Genomic DNA, 22,327 nt, shown 5'->3' with positions numbered 1-22,327 from the left:
ATCTGCGTTCGACTACTCCGCCTAGGCTGCACTGTCAAGCGCAGATCCACTGAGCGCAGCACAAGCTAGCGAGACAGAAGCTAAGCTCGTTGCAACATGGCAAATTGAACCTCCCCCACCCTCATTCAGATCTGGAACTATTTTGGTCTTCATGTGAAGTATGACCCTGGTGGTAAGCGCGTCATGGACAAAAGTAAAACAGTATGTTGGATGTGCCACGCAATGCTCAATTACATGGGTGGGAACTACTGCGTTAGCGCAGTTAGCTCGTTAACGTGTTGACGCTGTCCAGCCCCACGCACGGCGATCCGCGGTAGCTCGTTAACAGATATTTGCCGTGTTGTGGCGTTAACGTCATTTCAGATTAACGCTGACAGCACTAGTGGGAACACAATGAATATGACTGCACATTTACTCCGACATCATCCTAGTGCAAAGACAAGTGGAAGCAGACAAAAACAACAAGCAGGAATGCTACAAACTTTACCCGAGTCATTTAGACAGCCGTTAACACATGATTCTCCTTATGGGAACCTGATATGTTTAATATGCTGCTGAGAATATAGCCCAGAAGAAGCGTATAGTATATTATTATGTATATTATTTTGGAAAGAGACATTTCTCTGTAATAAACTCTCTTTTCCAAAGATGAGTGATTCCTCAATCAGATATATTTATTTTTTTTATTACTTTGTTGTTTCAGGAACATTAAATTTAAAAACTGTACTTTTGAGTTAAAATATATATTTATCCATCCATCCATTCGCTTCCGCTTATCCTTTTCAGGGTCGCGGGGGGCGCTGGAGCCTATCCCAGCTGTCATAGGGCGAGAGGCGGGGTACACCCTGGACAGGTCGCCAGTCTGTCGCAGGGCCAACACACAGGGACAGACAACCATTCGCACTCACATTCATTCACACATTCACACCTAATGGCAATTTGGATTTTCCAATTAACCTATCCCCACAAGCTGCATGTCTTTGGACGGTGGGAGGAAGCCGGAGTACCCGGAGAGAACCCACGCAAACACGGGGAGAACATGCAAACTCCACACAGAAAGACCCCGGCCTGATGTTGGAATTGAACTCAGGACCTTCTTGCTGTGCGGCAACAGTGCTAACCACCGTGCCACCGTGCTGCCTTATAAAAAATATTATATATTTATAATTTTAATAAATGACAAATTAAAAAAGCATGAACATTTTTTTTGTATCGAAAAAATATCGAACCGCGACACCAAAGTATCGAACCGAACCGTGAATTTTGTGTATCGTTGCACCCCTAATATATATATCTATATCTATACACACACACACACACACACACAGAATTTATACACACATGAAATTAATTATTCCCTTAAAAGTAAATACTACAGAGACAGTGAGCTACTGTGGCGGAGGTTTGTGTTCTTTGAGTCCTTGTTTGGATATTTGTTGGTTGTGCAGGTATTTGTTTTTTTAATTTCAGGATTTGTATCTTTTTTGTGTGTTTTTAAAAGGTGGACATGGTGGACAATGCTGTGCATTTAGCTTATAAATGTAGCTAACATCACAATGACATTTGGGAAAGTCCTAATAATTATATTTAAAAAAATCTACATGTGGTTGATTCAATCACGAGCGATTGTTTCAGTTCGGTTTATTTTATTTAAGATGCTATTGGGTAAGGAGGAAGTAAGGCGATTTTGAGTCATGTAATAAGCCACAGGTGTCTTTTCAGCCACCACACACTCAAAAAAAAAAAAAAAGCACGTTAGATGTGTCTCTAATCCACTGAGGTACTTTAACTCCTACTGCTGCCTACCACAGCCAGTAAGAGAAGAACTGGTGAGATAACAGCACCCATCAGAGCCGTCTCTGGCTGGGCGAGTCACTGAATCAACAACACATCCCATTCTAGATGGAGCTTGGCTCTTTGGTCGCCTGGCAACAACACGACCTGCGTTATGCGGGAGACAGAGCCAGTACGCTCAATAGCAGAGCCCCCCAGGTCCAAGGGCTTAAAGCAGTGTAAGGCCACAGCTGTGAATAAGATCTTTCTTTTTTCATGCCTTCTAAAGCATTATAGACCAAATATGAGTCATCGCTGATGAGAGACACGGCGTGACTCACTGGAATGGGTAAATGTCACCTACTAATAATCTATTAAATTTATGAATCTCAATCTCATGTAAGCAAAAAGAGTGAGGGGGGATAAAAACACCACTTTAACTGTTTCCTCTACAAATTCCTGATTTGGTGAGACCCGTGGTAAATAACTAAGGACACATTTGCAAATTCTTTATACTCTACTGTATATTTCTTTGCAAATATTAAAATGGCAAAATATTAAATGTTGATAAAAGGACATTTTATTCAGTTTCATTGAGGCAAACTGAGGCATTTTCAAATCTGATGCCAGCAGTATATATTACAATAAATTATATGTACTTTTTTTTTTTTTTTTTTTTTTTTTTTTTTTTTTAATGGACCAGAAAAAAAAAGGTTATTTATTTATTGTTACGGTAAGTAAAAAAAAAAAAATTATGTATACACATATGACAGTTCCGGAAGTACTGCTGCTTTTTCTCTGTCATTTAGGCATAACTAAGGTGAAGTGAATAACTATATTTTTACTAATTAGGCCCACTGGTCAGAAGCTTAACCAGAAGCAGAAATTCAGACAGCCAAGAAGAATTTTACTGCAACTTCCTTGCCCCAAATGTCATTCACCACTTGCCTTACTCACCAGATTTGCCTCCCTGTAACTATGTCCATTTTCCAGAAATGAAATTCAAGTTTAAGGCTCACTATTTAGCCACAGTGGAGAAGAAACAGGCATGGCAGTGGTACAAGTGCAAGCAGACAGATGCAATGGGAAAATAAGCAAAGCTCAGAGTCCAGAGTGGCAGCAAAAGATGACCTTGATGGCTTTAATTTGACCTAAAAAACAGTTTTGTTTTTTTAAAATATGCTAACATTCAGATGATGGCTTTTTCAGTTAAGCGCTTGCTTTTTTTGGCAACACAATGCTAACCCACATTCTCAACCTATAAAATGTATCCAAAGTTAAAGAGCCACAGTTCAGCCTACCCGTTTCCACTGCTTCACAAAAAATCCGAAGCAGTATGACAACGGAGGACCAAGACAGCCTGAGCACCTGAAATCACTTTCAGTACTACAGCAATGAGTCTCTTCAGTTCCTAAACACTGAAGACTTAAGACAGTGGTAAATGTCAATTTCAAAATTCATTACAGATTCATCATTTGCCGTGTTGTCCTTTACTATTTTCAAGTAAATGCGCAGCGTCTATCAGATAAATGACTGTGAATGTGGGCGCTGAGTTTAAGATAAAAACATTTACAAAGTATGTTCCAACACAATGCTCGGAGCACGCTCTGTTGACTGCTACCCACTGGAAACTGTCACTCGCTCACTTTTCCTTGTAATCTGTGCAACTAACAGAAATATTTCCAGCATTATAAGGAATGTACAATAATCAGTAAATACTTTGTTGCGAATTTGTAAATAATTTAGACTGTTGACAAAAACCAGTTACTCTGTAAAGAGTTAAATGACACAAAGTCTTTTATTATTGCCAAAGTTAAAAGTTTCCCTCCTTAAGAAGATACATTTGATAACATTTCATTTATGTACATGAGCATCTGGTTGTAATAAGTAGCAATTAACCTATTTAAAAAATTAAAAAATAAAAAGTAATAAAAAAAAAGGAAGGGGAGAGAGAAAGTCTTTCTGGGTAAAGTTATTTTGAATACTGACAAACAAAATGTGGTCAGATTAGTTTATGATCAATTTACTTATTTATTTTTAATTAGGTTAAAACTGTGAGCATTGTTACTGTATTTTCCCATGTAATTCATCAAAACAGTAATTTTTAAGCAGCTTGTTTAGTTTAAAAAAATATCTGAATAAAAAATAAAATGACTTTTACAGAAGCTTCTGCACACATGGTTTGACTTGGATATAAATAATTATTTCCTAATGAAACTGTAATGACTGCAGCTATCAAAACAGACGGTTTAATAAAACTAGATGGAGCTATGCAGCGATAGATGGAGATAAATAGCTGAAGCAGAGTGTATTGGTTGAAAGATTTCATTACAGGAGCTGAAAACCTAATTATTTAATAGCTCTACCCAATTATTTTACTTTTTTTTTTTAAAACCACATTTCCATAATTGCACAACTGAAGCTGAAATTTTTCATGTGTTTCCAGCTAGCGGTCATATATTATAGCTGGCAGGCTAAAAACTATTAGGGATCTAATTTTTATGTTGTGTGTGCAGCGCTGTCTCACCTTCCCCAAGTAAATCATTTCATTTCATCTTATCTTTACAACATAACCATGTAGACACACAGACACGTAGAGCATTGTTACACAAACCTGTAGGTGATTTCCCTTGCGCTCCAGGCGTGAGTGGGCCGTTACTGAAGGTGGTAAGGCTATCTCTCCTCTGGCCAGCTTTGATATTACCATAGTATCGATTGACCAAAATCTGCCGCAGAGCCTCTCCCTACCAGGAAAATGAATGTTAGGAGATAAGGATCTATTTCTGCTATAGAAATGGAACTTGAACCCAGAGTTCCTATGCTGACACAAGACTATCAAATTGATACAGAATTGCACTCATACTAGTATGTCCTACATAGACAAAGCCACAACATAAAGGAATAAAGGGTTACAAGGTTCCACATAAACCAAAAATGAAACTTCATTTTGTAAAATGAATTTCTGAAATCTCCTCGCTTCACTTGAAAGGTTTCCTTTTAGTTTTTCATGTCATCTTGGTGTTTTATGGCATTTTATGGCCATACACGTGCCTTGAACTTTTGTGCAAGTAAAACAAAACATAAAAAGAAAGAGAAAAAAAATTAAAGATTAATCTGATCAAGATGTCCACCTGGGAAAAAATAGAGCACACACACACACACACACACATTTTTTATTTGATCCTTGCACTCTGACCTCAGTCAGTGATGTTCAGAGTTGACATTGTGCTCTTTCTCGGTCTCAACATATGCATTAACCCTCGGCCTTGTATGTAAATCACAGCAGTGTGTCACCTCTGTGTCAGTCTGTAGCAAACACAAAGCGCAGACTGAGAACCCACATTAGTGTTTCCTGGCTCATCTCTGTCACATGTTTTGTGTCATAACTGGGAGGGGAGTGAGTGAGTGCCATGCTGTAGCAGCAGTGCAACAGTGAGGGCATCACAATCAGTCAGTCAGTAAGATGCAGGCCTGTGCCAGACCACAGCAAACCAAACTCTTTACCTACCCTCCTTTGATCCTCCAGTTGCTTCAGCGGCTGGTTGGGATCAAGCTCCTTAAAGGTGAGGTGAGTTAGCAGAAAGCATTAAAATAAGAAAGAAAAAAAAAAAAAGGTTGGAAAGGAAAGTTGGGGAAAACAAAAATAGGGTGTCAATACAGTGCAAATTAGTTACTTTACAAGCATGCAGGAAACTGGGTGCAAAATTGATCATGCAGTTAAGAGGGAAGTGGTTGTGTCAGGGAAGATGTGAGGTCGAGTCAAAGGCGTGCAGGGCTTCATGCAGAGGAGGACTGACATGCTTTTTTTTTAACACCTTCAAGAAGTTTTTGAAGTAAAAATCGTACATTTTTAAAATCTAAAATTATAACCATTTGTCAGACTACCTCCCTCATTACTTTACGCTCACAGTGGAAAAAGTGCCTAAATGATTTACATAAAAGAATGATAGACTGCTGGAGGGGAAGAAACAAGCCAAGAGCCATGAGAAAAGACACACTTCAGGTTACATAACAGAGCAGTGAGCTACTGACACACACTGTAAGCACCAATCTGGCATGGAAAAACACCTCACCCATGACTCCAACCCCCACCCCAGCCTTACAGCAACCCCAATGAAAGGAGGTCAGTGAATTGAACTTTCATCAAAGAGCTAGAAGGACAGATGAGCGGATGGGAGAAATGACGGAGGCAGAGAGGAAAGGATGAGTAGAGAAGCGGAAGACTGTATGCAAACAAGGGCATATATGTAGCATGTTCCACAGAAGCAGCAGTGGCAGAGGGGTGATGCAGGAAGGGCAGGGGGGTGGAGATAAAAGTGGAAATGCATAAGGAAAGGTTGTGACTTTTCTTTGTTTAAATAAGGATCTGGAAAACGCACAGCACAAATAATACAGGATGGTGGCCGATCATGAGTATGAGTGATGATCAGTAGTGACGCATGTTAGTGGGCAACGGGCCAATATGAGTAAAACACACCTCGGCCGGGATTTCGGGCTCAGGTGGAGGTGCCAGCTGATTGGAAATAAAAGGACGCAGTTAGTTGGGGTTAGAAGTAGTCGGATTAGTTAGGTCACTCCACCCTCCAAGAGCAGCTTCCAAAACCAAAACTTTCTATTACCAGTAACGTCAGCGATTCATCATCAATGTGCAAAGAGCCAGGAGCAGAGAAAGCAGACACAAAATGATGTTTGTTTTTGTTAAATGTTTCTCATTTTAGTGTTCATGGGGTTTGCTTGTTGACAGAGCATGAGATAAGCAGCATTACCACATCGCAGCAAAACAGCAAAAGCTCAGTTGCCCCCACCTCACCACAGACTGCTGGTTATTAAAGCAACACTGGTGTGTTTGGTATTCTGTGGTTCCCTCTTAATAAAATGATAATAACATTAGAAACCAAAGATGGCAGAAGCAAATATGCACACTTTGATTCTTCTGAGGACATAAAGAAACAACAAGAGATATTTATGACTGAGCATGTTTTCAAACCATTGTCATGATATGCTTGGTTTGACTACAATCATATTGTTACAATCATATTGTTACAATTGGAAAATTGCCTAAAAATAAATTAATAAATTTAAAAAGTAATTAAAAAAGTAAAAAATGACAAAACTTTTCCCATGCTAGCTGTTTGAACAGTAAATGTATGTATTGCATGGTCAGAGACGCAAAAAGTAATAAGTAATGAAACCAACTAAAAACAACAGATACATAATAAATTCAGAGAGAGAGAAAGAGTAAAAAAGAATAAATAAAAAAATAACAGAAATTCTAATAATTTCCTACCACATAGTAAAACAATGAATACTTTGATGGCATAATTATACAGAGAGTTTTGTAGACATTTACCTTAAATGAGTTAAAACAAAATAAAGTGCTAATGCTAGCCTATTCAGTAGATGATTATTTTCTGTGAACGGCTATTTAAAAAACTAAAAGTCTATACACGCACACACACGAAACATCTCACTGCAGATAATGCAAGAAAAAAAGACTAAATAACAAATACACAACCAAACATGGGCATACGTCTCTGTCTCTCTCTGTCATGACTGGGTTACCAGTCATGCTGCTTTATGCTGATTAATTGTGCAACTGGACAGGAATTTCCCTGCATCAAGCCTCCTTTAATGTCAACACACTGACTTCCACAGAAGAACGGTGATGCATCACACATCATGCAACTTAAGTTATATTCAGCAGCTAGTTAGTAGCAAAACTAACTTCTCTTAATATACTTACACGTGCATCGAAATCTGACCGTGAGGACAGCCCGACCCTATAATTGCCAGCATTTTTAACGTTTCCAGAATGTGTGATTAAAATGACTACAGAGGCGAGGCCTGGCAAATAAACATAATGGCACTGTGAACATGGCAGTAAATAGTGGCAGCAAGGGTCACATGGTCTCAGTGACCAGGAAAATCTGTTGCACTTTCTCTGGAGAGTCAGTTTTCAAACCATCTCTCTATTAAGAATATTAGAACTAAAAGCCTAAACCTACATAGGATTAGATGGAGCTTTATTATCTATTTTTTTTATATTTTTATAAGTTTACCGGGAGTAGAAAGCTGGCCCTGTACCATGTGCTCATTACTACCCAAGTTAAGGCCTCAATTTTTCTCATGGCAGTCCGTCTAACCTAACTTGAGCTCCAGCTCCTACTGTCTCCTGGAAGACATGTCTGAAGTGCTTTGATTTCCAATTACCACTGGAGATCACACATCAGTGGAGAGTTTAAAATTCCAGGAAAACAGAGGGGAAAAAAATGCTTTTGGCTCTTATGTAACTGCTGCTTGATAGCTGGCTTGAGCCCAAGAATCGTGCAACTTAAGTTAAGGAAACTGGGACAGCGCTGCCTGTTGCTGAGAAACGTCCGCAGCTCCCCCTGTTGAGAAGAAAAAACAGAGCAGCTCGGAGTCTCCAGAATTCAGTCACTATAATGGGCAGAAGGATAAATGAGGACAGGAGCAGGCTATCTGAGGCAGCTTGGCAGAGAGAATGATGGGAGTGGCAACTGGTAAATACAGAGAAGGCTAAAAGAGGAAGTAGGTAAAGGCAAAGAGACAAAACAACGTTTGTGTGGGGATTGAAAACAATGTGGTGACAAAAAAAAATGCACAAGAAAAATAGAGGAAATAGTAAACTCAAAACCTCCCAAAAACAAACTCTGATTGGCTGAGATAATGAAGAGACTGTTATGGGTTGACGGTGAACAAAAAGAATTTGGCGAACTGGAAAAAGACATTTGCGCCCACACAGAGAGACCGCAAAGAAATAGTTCCCTTATATAACCTTCGTGTCCGGTTACACGCTCGACCTCAGCTAATCTCTCTGTATCACCTGAATTAGAAGGAGAAATGATCTCCATCTCGCGCCCTTATGCTCGTGCAGCCTCTCAAATGAAAGCCGTGCACACGAAGCGAGAACAAACACGCAGCGATTGATGCGATAAGGCCTGACAATGAGTCCGCCTAGCTGGTCAGGTCTTGTTTTCTCCCGGCTTGCATTTGATCATGTTGCTATTTCTGGAAGAATGAGATAAGCTATTCCTAATGGGTGAAAAGTCATTCCACTTGATCCTGCTCCCTCATCAGCCTGACTGGATATGCAAAATCCAGTACAGCGTCTGGGCGTGCAGCAACAAGAAGCACGATGGAGTCTGTCAGGCAGTAGTGAACTAACAGCTGCACTCATTCCTAGAGGTCCCTGGGTGGGTGATTCTGAAAGAGAGGGGGCGTGTTGTAAAAGGTCAGGGAGCAGCAGCAGGCTACACACTTGAGTTACGTAACAGCTATAATGGCAGTTTATCTTGCTGCTGATGAGGGGAAGTTGGGGTTTTGGCCCGTCTGCCTTCCTGCCATCAATCCGAGTACCCAGAGACGTGCTGCCAGCCATCAGCCACGCCGCTTCATGCTGTTGTTAACACGAATGAGTGGCAGAGAATATGTGCCGTTAGGGAGTGTGTGGACATTCTTAGGATGCTGCACGTGGGAGGAGTTGATGAAACAAAGTGGTGCTCTGTGAGAACAGCCCTGTTTTTGTGGAAGCTGGGGATTTCCATCACTTGAGCAGTATATACGGGGAGAGAGGGAAGGAGGGAAAGCAAGACAGAGACATAACAGAGAAACTGAGAGCATGCTGCTTCCTGCAACTCTGGAAAGACCCTTTCCGACAATTTCTCCATTTCCTTACTTAACAGCTTTGTTCACTTCTCTTACACACAGACGCACGCCCTGCACCACACTCTGGATTAAGTGGCTATTGTGATGTTGGCGTGCTTTTAACTTCAGTGTTTCCTGCTGCCACAGAAACGCTTCCTCCCGTGCAATACTTTCAGTTTTAATCAATTTACTGATTACAATACAAGCTCCCGACTAGGCTAAACATATAGATATATAAGCTTTCTATTATTCAGAACATTAAGGTTTCAGTACATTTTAAATCAAACCAAGGTCAAGAATTAAATTTGATGCTTTGATGAAAGCCAGCAGAAGTCCCGATAAAAACCCAGTGAAGCAGAGGAATGGGTTCAGGTCGTTTTATCCAATTAGAGCAGAATTGGAAAAACATACAAAGTGCTTTACAATAAAACACTTTAAATCTGGTTCCACTTTTAAATATTTAAAGAAATTCCAATGCTAGGGGGCACATGTTGAAACGCTCAATAACCCTGGCCAGAAACCGAAGAAGTCTGTGTACCAATTTAAAGCAACAATACAGTCATTAAAGCAATACTATAGTCCTAAAACTGAGTCTAGAACTCACAGTTCTATACTTAAAATGACTAAAATACAGCAGCTAGCCTGAGAAAGCTGAAGGCTGGTGAACAGACATCTAGTATGAGTAAAGATCTGGCAATAGGTCAGTAGGAGAGAAAAGTGTGAATAACTCCTTCAAAATGAGCTTAAAAGATTTGTAAGTTTAGCTGTAAAGATCAAATAAAACGAAACTCCTCACAAAACATCTACATTCGTGTAAAATAGTAATCTTTTCGCAATACTGGTCTGAAGGAACATTTCAGATATGATGTGGTTGTGGCGGCACGCATAATCTTCAGAGAGCAGAAACATGTTTCATCAGCTATTTTAAAGGCCAAAAGGCATGACCAGCACACACGGCCCGATGGCCTGTTTTACAAAGCTGATAGATGGAGTATCCCCAGCTATATATACACTCACACCTGCTCTTGTAATTGTGGCAAAGGGCTTAGAGGAAAAAATATGCCATCTTATCACCATCCATCATCAGGGGGCTGTGCGACATTTAGAGTGACTCGTGCCACAAATAGAAACAGCTCTACGATGTAATGCAGTGTAACAAAATGGCCTTACAAATATTACTGCTAAGCCGCCTGTGTGCTGACAGTGATGCACTGAATGAATACATTTATCGAGGAGCCTGTATTAGCTATCTTTAAAAAAATACGAGTACAGAGTTAAACAAAAAATTTAACCTGCACAAAAATATAATAGTTGTTTGATGGATGGATAACTTTTGTATACATGCTATATCCAAACATTAGTAACTATTGATTATAAAATGTCTCTCGCATTTCTCAACTACTTCAAGAAAGTTTGAACCAAGTTATGCTTTACATCCATGTCTCTGCAGATTTCTACTGGATATGCAGTAATAACATGACCCATAAATTCAGTTCTGACAGTCCACAAACTTGTAGCAATGACAGCAGACAGTGCTTTAAAAAGGGCACAATGCAATGAGGAAGAAGATTCAAATTCTAGCAGGTGGCTGTTTCACACCCAGCTTTAAACCACATGCACAAAAGATCTATTCAGTAAGCACAGTCTCGTCTTGAGACCCCAAAATTAACACGACCAATCCAGGGTCTAACCAAAATATGCTAACTTATGTTATTTAAAAATAACAGTAAAATCCTGTAGGATATATTCTACAAATGTAACACATCTTTACCTAAACAGTTCACTCAAAAAATATATAGAACAAAGTACAGCATGGCACAAAAGCACATACAGTATATTGACAAAAGCACTGGGCCACACCTCAGTCCCATTACCACAGCTGAATAAAATGCAGTCTGCCTTTACAAATATGTATATATATTACAAGCTTACTGAATTCACGTGTGGTACTGTAATAGGAAGCCACCATTGCAAAAAGCAGTTGCAACAAGTGAAACTTTTCCCCTACTGTATATTCCAGCATTAACTGCACATGGTATCACTGCAAAGTGGAAGTGTTTAGTAACCACAAAAACTCAGCCATGAAGTTGCTGAGCTGCAGTACTTGGTAACTTCACCAAGTGCTGACGTGCATAAAAGATACCTGACTCACTAACTTCAGAGCTCAATGCTCCTCTGGCATTAACATCAGCACAAAAACTGCGCACCGGGAGCTTTGTGGGTTTCCATGGCCCGGCAGCTGTGTTGGTGGCCCAGTACTATTGGCCATATAGAGTTTGTGAGGCAGACATTTTAGCATTATGCTACTTTTTTCCATGAAATTCAGGAGCAACTCTTAACAGGCACACTGCGGGGAAATGGACTAAGCTGCTGACACAGATGAGGGATTGAAACGCTAGAAAGCCTATGTGAAACACAAGCACATCTATGCTGTTAGTGGGAGACAAATGAACATCGCAATAGTAAGTAAAGTGATCAACCTCAGCCACATCCATTTCATCATCAAAGGCAATCAGCTGCAAGAGAAGAAGTATAGGAAGCAGAGAGTTAGTAGAGCTAGATTAGTGAGTTAGAGCTCTGTAACAAGTGTGCAAATGTAAAGCTTCTGAAACCCACACACAGACACACACGCAGCATGTCAGGTTAGTGAAAAAGGGCGAAGAAAGGGCTGTCAAGGCTCAAAAACAGAACAAGTTAATTGCAGTAAAGACCTTTTTTACATCATCACTGCATTACATCAAATATTTTTATGTTAAGAGAACTGACTATAAAAGTGCAAGTGTTTGTTTTTAAACACCGTTTGGTTGAGAAGGTGAAATATTTAGTACTTTTCCCCCAACCAGCTGCTTTCTTTCCCTCCCTGTTTATCAACACAAAAATAATGTCTTTATTTTATCAGTTATGGTTGAGTTTTGTTAAACAATAAAACAGGAAATCCAGCAGATTTTGAAGTTGAAATTGGAGATTTAATTACAAAATTAAATTAAAAAAGTTTAACCATTTTCAAACACCACAAAAAAAAACCCCCAAAAAACTAACTAACAAAAAAATAAATAAATAAAACCCTTTCTGAAGTGCTTTCATCACAAAGACAAGCAAGCAGATTTTTTTCCAGAATGAGCTCAGTCTGTAATGGACCAAACAGGTTCAGTATGCAAACCAATAAAATGAGAGATAGACTGTTGTGATTAAAGTACACTCTCCTGTTAATCTTACTTGGCCTGATTAAAATGTTCTTGAAGCTTCATAGATTCTTACACCAAACTCAAAGGGACGTTAGCCATCATTCCCTGTTAAATATCAGATTTAACTATTTTTTTAATCTCTAATAATCTCTAAAAAAAAAGGCAAAGAGGAGCCCCGATTTGAAATAACCATATGTTGATGTTCAATTATCCATCTGTTGAGGAATCATTGCCATGCAACAATTAGAACCTGATCCCTTACAAGCTTCTTACTTTTTCTGTTACCGTCAGTCATGCTTGCCACACACACACACACACAGTGTGCACACACAATCCAGTCATTACTAAGCACTCAAAAAAACTAATTAAAAAAAGTGAATAAATCACAGGGTAACGTACAACAAATTCCCTGCCAGCAAATCTAGATAAAAATAGTTATTTTAGCAGTTAAAAAACAACAACAAGATTTTTGAAAGTTGTTTTAATGTTTTCATCTGATATTAAAGCGCTTTATCCTTTTACTGGAAAACAAGTTGGCACAGTTGAGACAATTTATTTAGGATTAGTATAAGTGATCATTAGTAGCCAATGAATGGTGCGTAAAATGGTTGAGAGACAATGTTGGATCATGCACATTGTTAATAGAGTTAATAAAGCTGATACACATAACACTGTTTTTTTGTTAGTTAGTTTTTTTAATTTAAGGAGAAAAGCAACATGGGAATCTTTTTATCATTACTTTTTGCAGACTCTTAAAAACACTAAAACTAGAAAAGAAAAATCACAAAGTGCCCTGGCTGCAGGAATATCAAATGAAAGACTTGATGACGTTCGCTGTGTATGAGTCATTTACTTTTTGTGTTCTACAGAGGCTCCAGAGGTAAGCAGAGAGCACTCAGTTTTGTTTTTGTTTTTTTTATTGCTCTGTGATGTCGTGTCTCACCCTAAGTTTTGACGCAGAACATCCTGACATCCTGAAAAGTGTTGTAACATTTTAACTCATGTGTGGGAGAATCTTGGGCAACACGAGAACCAGAGAATGAGAAACAGGAATGAAGGAGGAACATACCTTCTCCCCATAGCCCCGGTCTTTTGACATCATTTCCCTCAGTGTCTGCAGTACTTTGATGCACAGGCGCTCCTCGTTCTCTTCTAGCAACTGTTTGGTGTGTTTGATCAGTCTGATCAAAGAGAATGGGGGGGGGGGCAGAATCGGCACAAACAATAGAAATAGACTGATGAACTCATCACCTTCCTCCAAAACTCTATATACTTCAAGTCTCACAGTGACATAAATCATTTCTATGACACAGTGATTATCCTTGTTCTGAACAGGAGACTTGGGAGTTATGGGTCTAAAGCATATTTAGGTGCCTTGGGCATAACTGAAAACGGTGATTTAAGAAAATGACTTCAGCTGACTACAGCAGATGCTTCATGTTCACAGAAAACTTAAAGACTAAGTGATTCCCCAAAGCCAGTGCAGGCTGATGCCAGCAGCCACAGTTGAGATCGTTTTCTCTGCTTTTTCACCTTCAGACGTTTCAGAATGTTACAGTAGAACTGATTACGAGGAACAAACAACAAGCGGCTCCTGGCCCTGCTACAGACCCTCCTCTGCTGAAAAACTAGTCTCATCAGGTTGACAAAGATGCTTGTCTCCATTCATGTTTGAGGTACAAGACAAAACTACAAATGCACACATGCGAGCGGTTACAAGGGGACTTCCAAAAGCGTTCCAAAAATAGCAACAGCACTGGAAGTGGTTCAGACAACTTTAGACTCACTTTGATATGAATCCTCCACTTTCACATTTCTTGCGAGCGTCCGTGTTTTCAGGGAAGAGCAGCTCCGGACGATGCAGGACATCCACCAGCACCGAGAGCTCAGCCTGGACCAGAGGTCTCAAACGGTCCTCTAGGGCAGACACGATGTCCTATTGAGCAGAAGCAAAGGTTAGAAATAACCCAGAACTGTGTTTTATGGCAAACAGCTACACTGTTATAATTAAAACGGTCTTCCTATTCCTGCATTTCGTTCAAAGACATCCAGCTACAGTCAGCCTCACATTATTTTGCTTTAATATTAATTTAATATAGAAACAGGAAGGGACACATCCAGTGCATTACACATCAAATCACACCATAATAAACACCACTGTGCCACCTTTTGCAGTGCACTTCCTGTCACGCCTGGTGATGATTACTGTGAAAATGAGTGATTTTGTGTTGGGTGCTGATTAAAGAAGTTTGAGAACATCAAGAGGTGGGAAAAAACATAAAGCTGTGAAACTCCAGCAGTCTTTGCAAAGACAACAGGAATTTGGGAAGTACACAGTTGTGGGAACCACATAAAACCCCGTCTAGAAATGGGTGGATTAGGAACGAAACATCTAAAACCTCACTGAAAATTTATTTCCATAACAAAACAGCTTTGCTTTATCGTTGGAATTACAGGATAAAAAAGCCCTAAGGTTTCATAAGTAGTATCAACAGTGTGCTCACTGATCCTTGGCTTGATTTTTCAGTCTTCCAGTGAATACTGAGTCATGTGTTACTAGAGAATAAGGTGGAGCAACATGGTCTGCTGCTAAAACCACATTTTTCTAGGATGTAATTGGACACATCTTTTATGGTTTTTGGATTGCCACACAGTTACCAAGAACATTATGTCACCCTGTGCATACTGGCAACAATTAACAGCAATGGTGAGGGGGCTTAATTAACCCATTGTACTTTCACATTGGAGTTTTCAGTTATGATAAAAAGGCAGACCGAGCTGTCTTCATATAGTGTTAACTTTCTTCCACAAAAAACCCCAAAGAGGAAGTGGAGATTCACTGCACTCATTCTACTGCCTGATAGGTAGAAACCTGTGGTAAATATCAGACAGTCATGTTGCTTTAAGTGACTTTTATAGATTTTAATCACCTCTTCTTCAGAGAAACACCAAATACCCTAAAAGATAAGACATCAATATTAGAGCAAAACTTTCATTTTTGAAAATTTGAATTTTACTGCAAAACACAAATACCATAAACAACGAATCAGTACAGATCCATTTATGTAATCAGCCTGGAGAGAAAAGCAAAAAAGCTGCATGTGTATGCTGTGCATTTGGAAATGTAGGACATCTACACCCTGTTTAAGAGAGCTCCTGTGTGTCAGGCTGACAATGGCACAAATGGTCATATTACCACAACTAACAGAACTGGATGTCCTGTACCACCATACCATCTGATGTGTCGATAATGGGCTTCATAAAAGCACTTACTGCTTTCTGTGCCCCCTGATATATTGGCCTTCTTTATGAACACACAGGTAACAGTACACAATCTAAAAATAACGTTAAAAGATTGCCTTTTTTTTAAACCAATGCATTTACTTTAGCAATGTTTAAGGCAGTCAGTGTTTTTTTCTGTCTGTGTTTGCATTATTTTTATAGCTTTTATTGCTTTCATTGATGTTTATGTTTCATTTTACAAGATTTTTGGCTTACGACTAAAGCACACAAAAAATTTAAATGGATGAAAATGGATTAAGTTTATTACACCGAAACAGCAACAGACCGTCTACTGACCTGTAGCCTCTCAATAATGTTTCTGTAGTCTTTTGAGGTGGTCAGGCCGGAGTCTCGCCTGGATGTGTTCTTAGCAGACAGTCTCCAGTTGAGGATGCTCTTTTGCACGACATTGTTGGACTTGACAAACAAGTTGTTCACCTGACTGTCCAGGTCCACTGGGATAGCAATGGCTCTGCTCTTGGCTAGGCAGAAGCAGAAAGTACATATAATATGCGCCACTTTTTAACACTGAGAGGTTTTACTGAAATTCATAGTCTGTGTTAGTCTTAATATCTTACCCACGTCTGACAGTACTTTAATGCAAGCCTCAACTGAGGCCTTCTGGACAGGGTTAAGCCAGTTACAGTGGTAAACCCTAAACACTCCTTGAAGAAGCTGAACAAAAACGGGCTGACGGGTCTGTAAGACAGGGGGAAAACTAATTACATCTTGCCTTTCAACAAAAGAAGGAAGGAGGAATCGTGGTGTAAAGGAGGGAAACTGTTAACAAATATTTAATAACACACAGAGTGACTATTGTGCTCTCTGAATAGCTTGAATTCATAACCCAGTTTGTGGTAGACGTGACAACATGAGCATATAAGGGCATCAGAGGCAGACGGGTTAACAGCTTAAGATCCATTGGGCAAGCTTCCTAATCACATGCATTCCCCTTAAAACAAAACAAACCGGTGTTTAAGAGAGAATACAACACATTTCTACCTGGCCACAGCCCTAAAGTACAATAAGTACCTCAGTTATCTTTCCAACAATGGCTGCCTGTTGCAAGAGAAAAAGGAAAAGGGTTGCGGAATTATCACGTAATGGTACACTTTAGCGAGCGTAGTTCCCAGAAAGTGCAGTTACATAAAGGATAATCGCCATTTTCTAGAGGAACCAAATAGCAACAAAAAAGCTCCAAACACAGATAACAGGAAACAAGTGTCTAACACAAAAAACCTCAAAATTACTGTACCAGGGATTTGGAAATTGGAGGTTATTGGTCATGACTTATTGGAAAGTCATGGGGGAGAAGAAACAGGGCTAGAACAAGTCTAAGAAACACAGTAACCACATTGCATCAGTACATCATCTGCACCAGCAAAGTCCCAGCAAAACCTTGTGCAACACACCCACAGATCTGGGAAGAACAGAGTCTGTGTGCTGACTAAACTATGACCATATAAAAACCCACACACTGAATACTTCTTCACATTCACAGCCAAAAGTTGGGAAATCAAATTTGGGGAAGTGCTAGCATTACTTACATATATATGACGAGCCAGCTATGTAAAGGGAAAAACGTAACATTTCATGGTATGTACGGTACATGCTTGAGTACAGTTCCTTTTTCCCCCCCCAAACAGTGCTGAGAAAGTCTCCGATTTCTAGACTGCACAAAGAACTCGCAGTAGCAAAACTGCTTGGAAAATACTTTAAAAAGACATTTTACCTGAAGGCTTGTGCTCTGGTCAGAAAAAGGAGAGCTGAAGAAACATGTGACAATGCTCATGACTGTTTCGGTTACATAACGCTCCAGCATGGTGTCCGCGTGCTTCCTGTCACTGGTGTTGTTGCACACCTAAGCAAAGATAGAAGAGACGTTAGCATGACACACGGCCACTGGATCGGACTTCCTGCATGTGGCCGACAGGTAACTTGCTGTGTGTTCACTTCACAATGTGCTGACTGGATTCTCTGTCTATTTATTGTCAAATATTTTGTGGCTTACCCTACAAATGTCCACCAGGAAGTTCTCAAAAAGCTTCCACATGTGGTTGGATGTATAAATCTCCTTCATCTCCACCTCTGTATCCACATAGCAGTGGTTCAGGAAGTTGATATAGGCAATCTTCACCTGTTGGATTGTTGGAAACTAAATGAGTGCACTGGTAATCACAGTAGTTTTTAAAACATGTATTCCCAATGCTCTTCTCGATCAGAATAAACTAGAATAAAGTGTATTCACTCAACTTTAAAGTGAGTGAAGAAAAAGTCTTCCATACCTCAGGAATACAATCTTCATGGGTGACAACCCGCACAATATCATCCAGGGGCAGCAGAGAGTTGCACTTGATCTCGGTGTAGACGTTCTTGCCCTCAGTGCAAACGGCCAGCAGTTCGACCAGGTGTATGTGGTACATCAGGGGGCTGTTTTCATCCATGCGATCCCGCTCTGAACGCATCATCTGGACAAGGGTCTGAAATGAGGCACGGTCGTTGTAGAACACCAGGACATCCTCGCCGGAGTTTACCAGCTGAGTGGGAGAGAGTCACAGCCGAGTGTACAGTGTTATTCCCAAACTGTCGCCCCTGTATTAGAAACCACAAGCATTACTCAAACAACAGACCTCTGCCATGACAATGTCCTGACACTTCTTGATGAACTTGTTCTCGGCCTTGACAATGGTTTGCAGAAACTTGAGATACTGGACATGCCGACCATGCGACTCAGTACAGTGGACAAAGTGCTGAACCACACGCTCGTTAATCTCGCTGCAGAGCTGGAAGTTATTCATGAAGATGTGCTGCATGGTGACAGCCTCCAGGATCTGGGAATGAAACAGAAGAGAACATACATTTTCCCAATATGTGGTATTTTGGGATATTTAACTCTTCGACTCGCCCAAGGAGTAGCTGTGAGATGCTTGTGATGCTTACCCCCGGGTTGAGAAATAAGTTTATATGCTTGTGGAGAAGAGCCTGGTTCTGCTGATTTCCTGCACAGAAATTCTGCAGGAACTCGTGGGCCAATTTCATGATTTCCTGCATCCGTACATCCTCACCCTGGTGCAGATAATACAGAGCTTCTTTTCAGTTATGTAACATTAATGGACAATTGCAAGCAAGGGGAAGCAATGAGGATCTTTAAAGCTTTCTAACGATTCTGCATTTGTATTCTGTTTCAGTGTCCGACCTTCTCATAGGGGATCTGTAGGAGTTCTAGCACCACACTGTGAGCTCCCATGTTCCTCAGCAGCCTCTGCTGCTGTTTCCTGCTCTTTTTCCCTGAGCTTCCCTCCTGGACACACAGCTTACTGAGGCGCAGCAGGATCTTAAAAACACAGACACACACAGAAGCAACATTTTAATAATCAGCAGTAAATCTAAAATGAAAATATAACTTAAAAGGCAAACGCTTATACCTCTTTTACAACTCTGTAGTTGTAACTGCTGGTACTTTCAGTCTTCTTCTTGTCTGAATCTCCCTGTAAATCAAGAAGCAATTATGAGTCCTTTCAATAATAACTCTATATTCAGGGAAACCTTTCCACATTCAAATTTTCAGCGTACCTTCTTTTTGTTGTCAGATTCTGAGGGGCCATCTCCATCCATCCCATCTTCTCCTTGCCTTTTGTAAACCCACAGTTCAGACTTCTCCACAATAGAACGCAGCTGGTCCAGATCTGACTTGATCTGCTTGTAGTTCTCAACATCCTGACTGGTCACCAGGAGCTGGACCTTTTAAGGTTTAACAAATTTTTTTTAATGTTTTCATCAAATTTAACTTCATCTGTAAAAAGTCAAGTTATTAGAATGATTTCAGATGATGACTTGCTATTAAAATCAGGTGTGGATGACTTACTTGTTTGAAGGCCATGAGGACCTCTTGTCTCTGGCTGAAGTGTCTGAAGAGCAGGTGAAGCGCTCCAGACACGAGGGGCGGGTAGTCATGCATGGTCAGGTGCAGAAGGACCCGCAGGAAAGTGCGACCACCATGGTCATCCAGGTCTAGTGGGGTGTTTTCTTCACTAAACAAAAAAAATGACAAACACTACCTCAATTTTACTTTATTAAAAAAAAAAAATTCCTACAGGCAATTAAAGCCCATTAAAAAAACGTAAGAATCCAATTTAAGAATCACCTTCCTCCAAAGATCCCTTCTGCTTGTTCCTCAATGTTTTCAAAGTCAAAATTTCCTTAAAAAAATAAGAAAAAAGACTTCAAATAAGTTCTTTATAATCATATACATATATGTTAAATAATGTAATTAACATGGTTAAGAGTTTCACACCTGGCATTGGACCTGTGACATTATTGGATCCATTCTGAATAGCAGCGTTGTCTCCTTGTGGGTTGTTCTCATCAAATTCTCGTTTGAAAATACAGAGCAGGCAGGAGATCCTGTAGTCTAGCCGAACGTTCAAAATGAACTGAATAAAACAGATAAAAAGTTACAATATAGTCGAAGGATTTTTAAAAAATAATAATGATGATTCTGATGTCGTGCCTGCAGAATCTCAATGATCTTGAGCTTTGTGTCCATGACCATGATATCTTCTCTCTCCGGTTCAGTCTGAGTTTTAACCGCATCACCCTCAGGCTGATGAGTTGGTGTGGTGGGCAGCAAACCGCCTCCTCGCAGCACCACCTGGGTCATCAGCTCCCCAACTCCGTGAATGGACTTCATCACATTACTGCCACCTATAATACAGACAGATCAAGAAAACATTGAAATCTGCATGAAGAAAAAAAATAGTGAAATGAAATTTAATTTAATTTTAGGTCAGATGTTATTTGTTGATACTATTTCTCCTTAAAACTCTACACACCTGGAAAAGTGAGAGCTTGATAAAATCTGCCCTTAAATATTGTTTAAGCAACGTTGCTGCAAGAAAGTATTCAGGCTAAGGGAAAACATACACTCTTTACCTTTGTTTTCCTCTTCCTTCTCTATCTTGTTAATGGGGTAGATGGTGTTGACATGTACACAGTCTAAAATGTTCAGTAAGATCTTTGTCAGTCGAAGCAGGTCACTGAAGTTGTAAAAACCAAAGTATATGAGGTTCCTTGCCAGGTTCACGACCTACAAGCAAGAAAAGAACCAACAAATGATTTACAACTGTAATAAACGGCTGTCACTTCTCATCTGTTCATACCACAAACAAAGAAGCGTTACCTCGAAAGTAAGCTTGTTTTTCTCCTTGTCAGAGAAGGGAATATTCTGCGACACCACCTCTCTCAGGTAGTTCTCCACAAAATCCATGGTGAGGCTGAAGCGCTCTTTGATCTCATCCCGTGTGGTCCCATCGTTGTCATAGCTGGATAATTAGAGGAGAATCGCTTTTAAAAGACACTGCGTCATTTCTGAAATGGCGATACACGCCCCTTTAAAGGGTTTATGATATGAACTCACTCATCAATAGCGATTTGAGATGGAATCTCAGACCACAGACGAGCATATTTGACAGGCGTGACCTGCTCCTGAGGGTCACGGTCGACATGCATGTGCAGCATCAGACGGCAGAAAGATGCTCTCAAGTCGTACGGCAGGTCCTCATCGGACATGCAGCGCAGGATCAAATCCACGTCCAGCTGACCGGAGATCTTGTTGATGGCGAGATATTGACGGTCCAGACACATCCGGGCAAAAAGGTTCAGCTGGCACCTGGGAAGAAAAATGTATTCTTAGTCCTTTCTAAATCTGAGCTGTAATCTTTTTATTAAAATTATCATCATAAAGACATGACACCTGTAGTAGCTGACCACCTCCTGATCATCCTTCTGGCCTTCCTTTGCATCCTGGGCCAACTCCCGGATGCTCTTACTCCGGATCTCCTTAGAGTTATCTTTCCAGAAGAGCCACACCTCCTCTTCATCTTCCGCCTCCACTGGATTGTCCCCGTTTGTCACCACCTCAATCTCAAACCTCGACAGAACCAATCTGGTACACAACACCAACATTTTTTCTAAGCTCTTGTTTCAGTTGACCACATTAAAACACCTGAAACATGAAAATGAGCATCTCACTTGGTTTCAATGAGGATGTCAGCATTGCTAGAGTCCAGCACAGCATTGCAGATGAGCTCCTGTGTCACAGGGATGGATTTGTTCATGGACACACAGAGATCTGACAGGTAGTCCAGAAACCTGGTGACAGATGACAATATATTAAATTAAAAAATAAAGAAACTAATTTCAGACTACAGTGGAACCCCGACTTATGAAATTAATTCGTTTCAGAGGGTCTTTCGTAAGTCAAAATTTTCGTAAGTCGAAGCACCTTTTGAGTGAGGCGATGCGGCTGAAGACGAAGGTCTTGGTGGAGGCTGAAGAAAGCATATGTATGCATGCATACATACGTACGTGTACATGTACATAACATTATGGAATTTAATTCTAAACAAAACTAAAACTTACAT

At 40.2% G+C, this 22,327-nt stretch overlaps 1 protein-coding gene across 3 annotated transcripts in view; it reads right to left on the bottom strand.

The window, feature by feature from the left end:
• itpr1b (inositol 1,4,5-trisphosphate receptor, type 1b) overlaps positions 1 to 22,327 on the bottom strand; it is an 80,095-nt gene that overhangs the window by 34,009 nt on the left and 23,759 nt on the right. For 2 of the 3 annotated variants that reach the window (XM_035905036.2, XM_006784730.3), the window contains exons 19-43: positions 21,936 to 22,055; positions 21,658 to 21,849; positions 21,322 to 21,573; positions 21,085 to 21,226; positions 20,838 to 20,991; positions 20,416 to 20,609; positions 20,200 to 20,338; positions 20,050 to 20,104; positions 19,771 to 19,936; positions 19,479 to 19,646; positions 19,331 to 19,393; positions 19,102 to 19,239; positions 18,846 to 18,971; positions 18,536 to 18,736; positions 18,191 to 18,442; positions 17,917 to 18,042; positions 17,638 to 17,766; positions 16,484 to 16,604; positions 16,203 to 16,387; positions 14,411 to 14,559; positions 13,693 to 13,804; positions 11,919 to 11,954; positions 6,251 to 6,286; positions 5,282 to 5,329; positions 4,388 to 4,517 (exon numbers count right to left, since the gene is read on the bottom strand). In XM_035905036.2, the coding sequence (XP_035760929.2) occupies positions 4,388 to 4,517; positions 5,282 to 5,329; positions 6,251 to 6,286; positions 11,919 to 11,954; positions 13,693 to 13,804; positions 14,411 to 14,559; positions 16,203 to 16,387; positions 16,484 to 16,604; positions 17,638 to 17,766; positions 17,917 to 18,042; positions 18,191 to 18,442; positions 18,536 to 18,736; positions 18,846 to 18,971; positions 19,102 to 19,239; positions 19,331 to 19,393; positions 19,479 to 19,646; positions 19,771 to 19,936; positions 20,050 to 20,104; positions 20,200 to 20,338; positions 20,416 to 20,609; positions 20,838 to 20,991; positions 21,085 to 21,226; positions 21,322 to 21,573; positions 21,658 to 21,849; positions 21,936 to 22,055 (3,434 nt within the window). The remainder of the gene's footprint in view (positions 1 to 4,387; positions 4,518 to 5,281; positions 5,330 to 6,250; positions 6,287 to 11,918; positions 11,955 to 13,692; positions 13,805 to 14,410; positions 14,560 to 16,202; positions 16,388 to 16,483; positions 16,605 to 17,637; positions 17,767 to 17,916; positions 18,043 to 18,190; positions 18,443 to 18,535; positions 18,737 to 18,845; positions 18,972 to 19,101; positions 19,240 to 19,330; positions 19,394 to 19,478; positions 19,647 to 19,770; positions 19,937 to 20,049; positions 20,105 to 20,199; positions 20,339 to 20,415; positions 20,610 to 20,837; positions 20,992 to 21,084; positions 21,227 to 21,321; positions 21,574 to 21,657; positions 21,850 to 21,935; positions 22,056 to 22,327) is intronic. The other variant, XM_035905037.2, reaches the window with a different exon arrangement.

The sequence above is a fragment of the Neolamprologus brichardi genome, chromosome 5 (genome assembly GCF_056152115.1).
Source record: "Neolamprologus brichardi isolate AB-2024 chromosome 5, ASM5615211v1, whole genome shotgun sequence".
Classification (NCBI taxonomy): Eukaryota; Metazoa; Chordata; class Actinopteri; order Cichliformes; family Cichlidae; genus Neolamprologus; species Neolamprologus brichardi.
The sequence above is the reverse complement of the archived record's forward strand: the minus strand, read 5'-3'. Positions and strand labels throughout refer to the sequence as shown.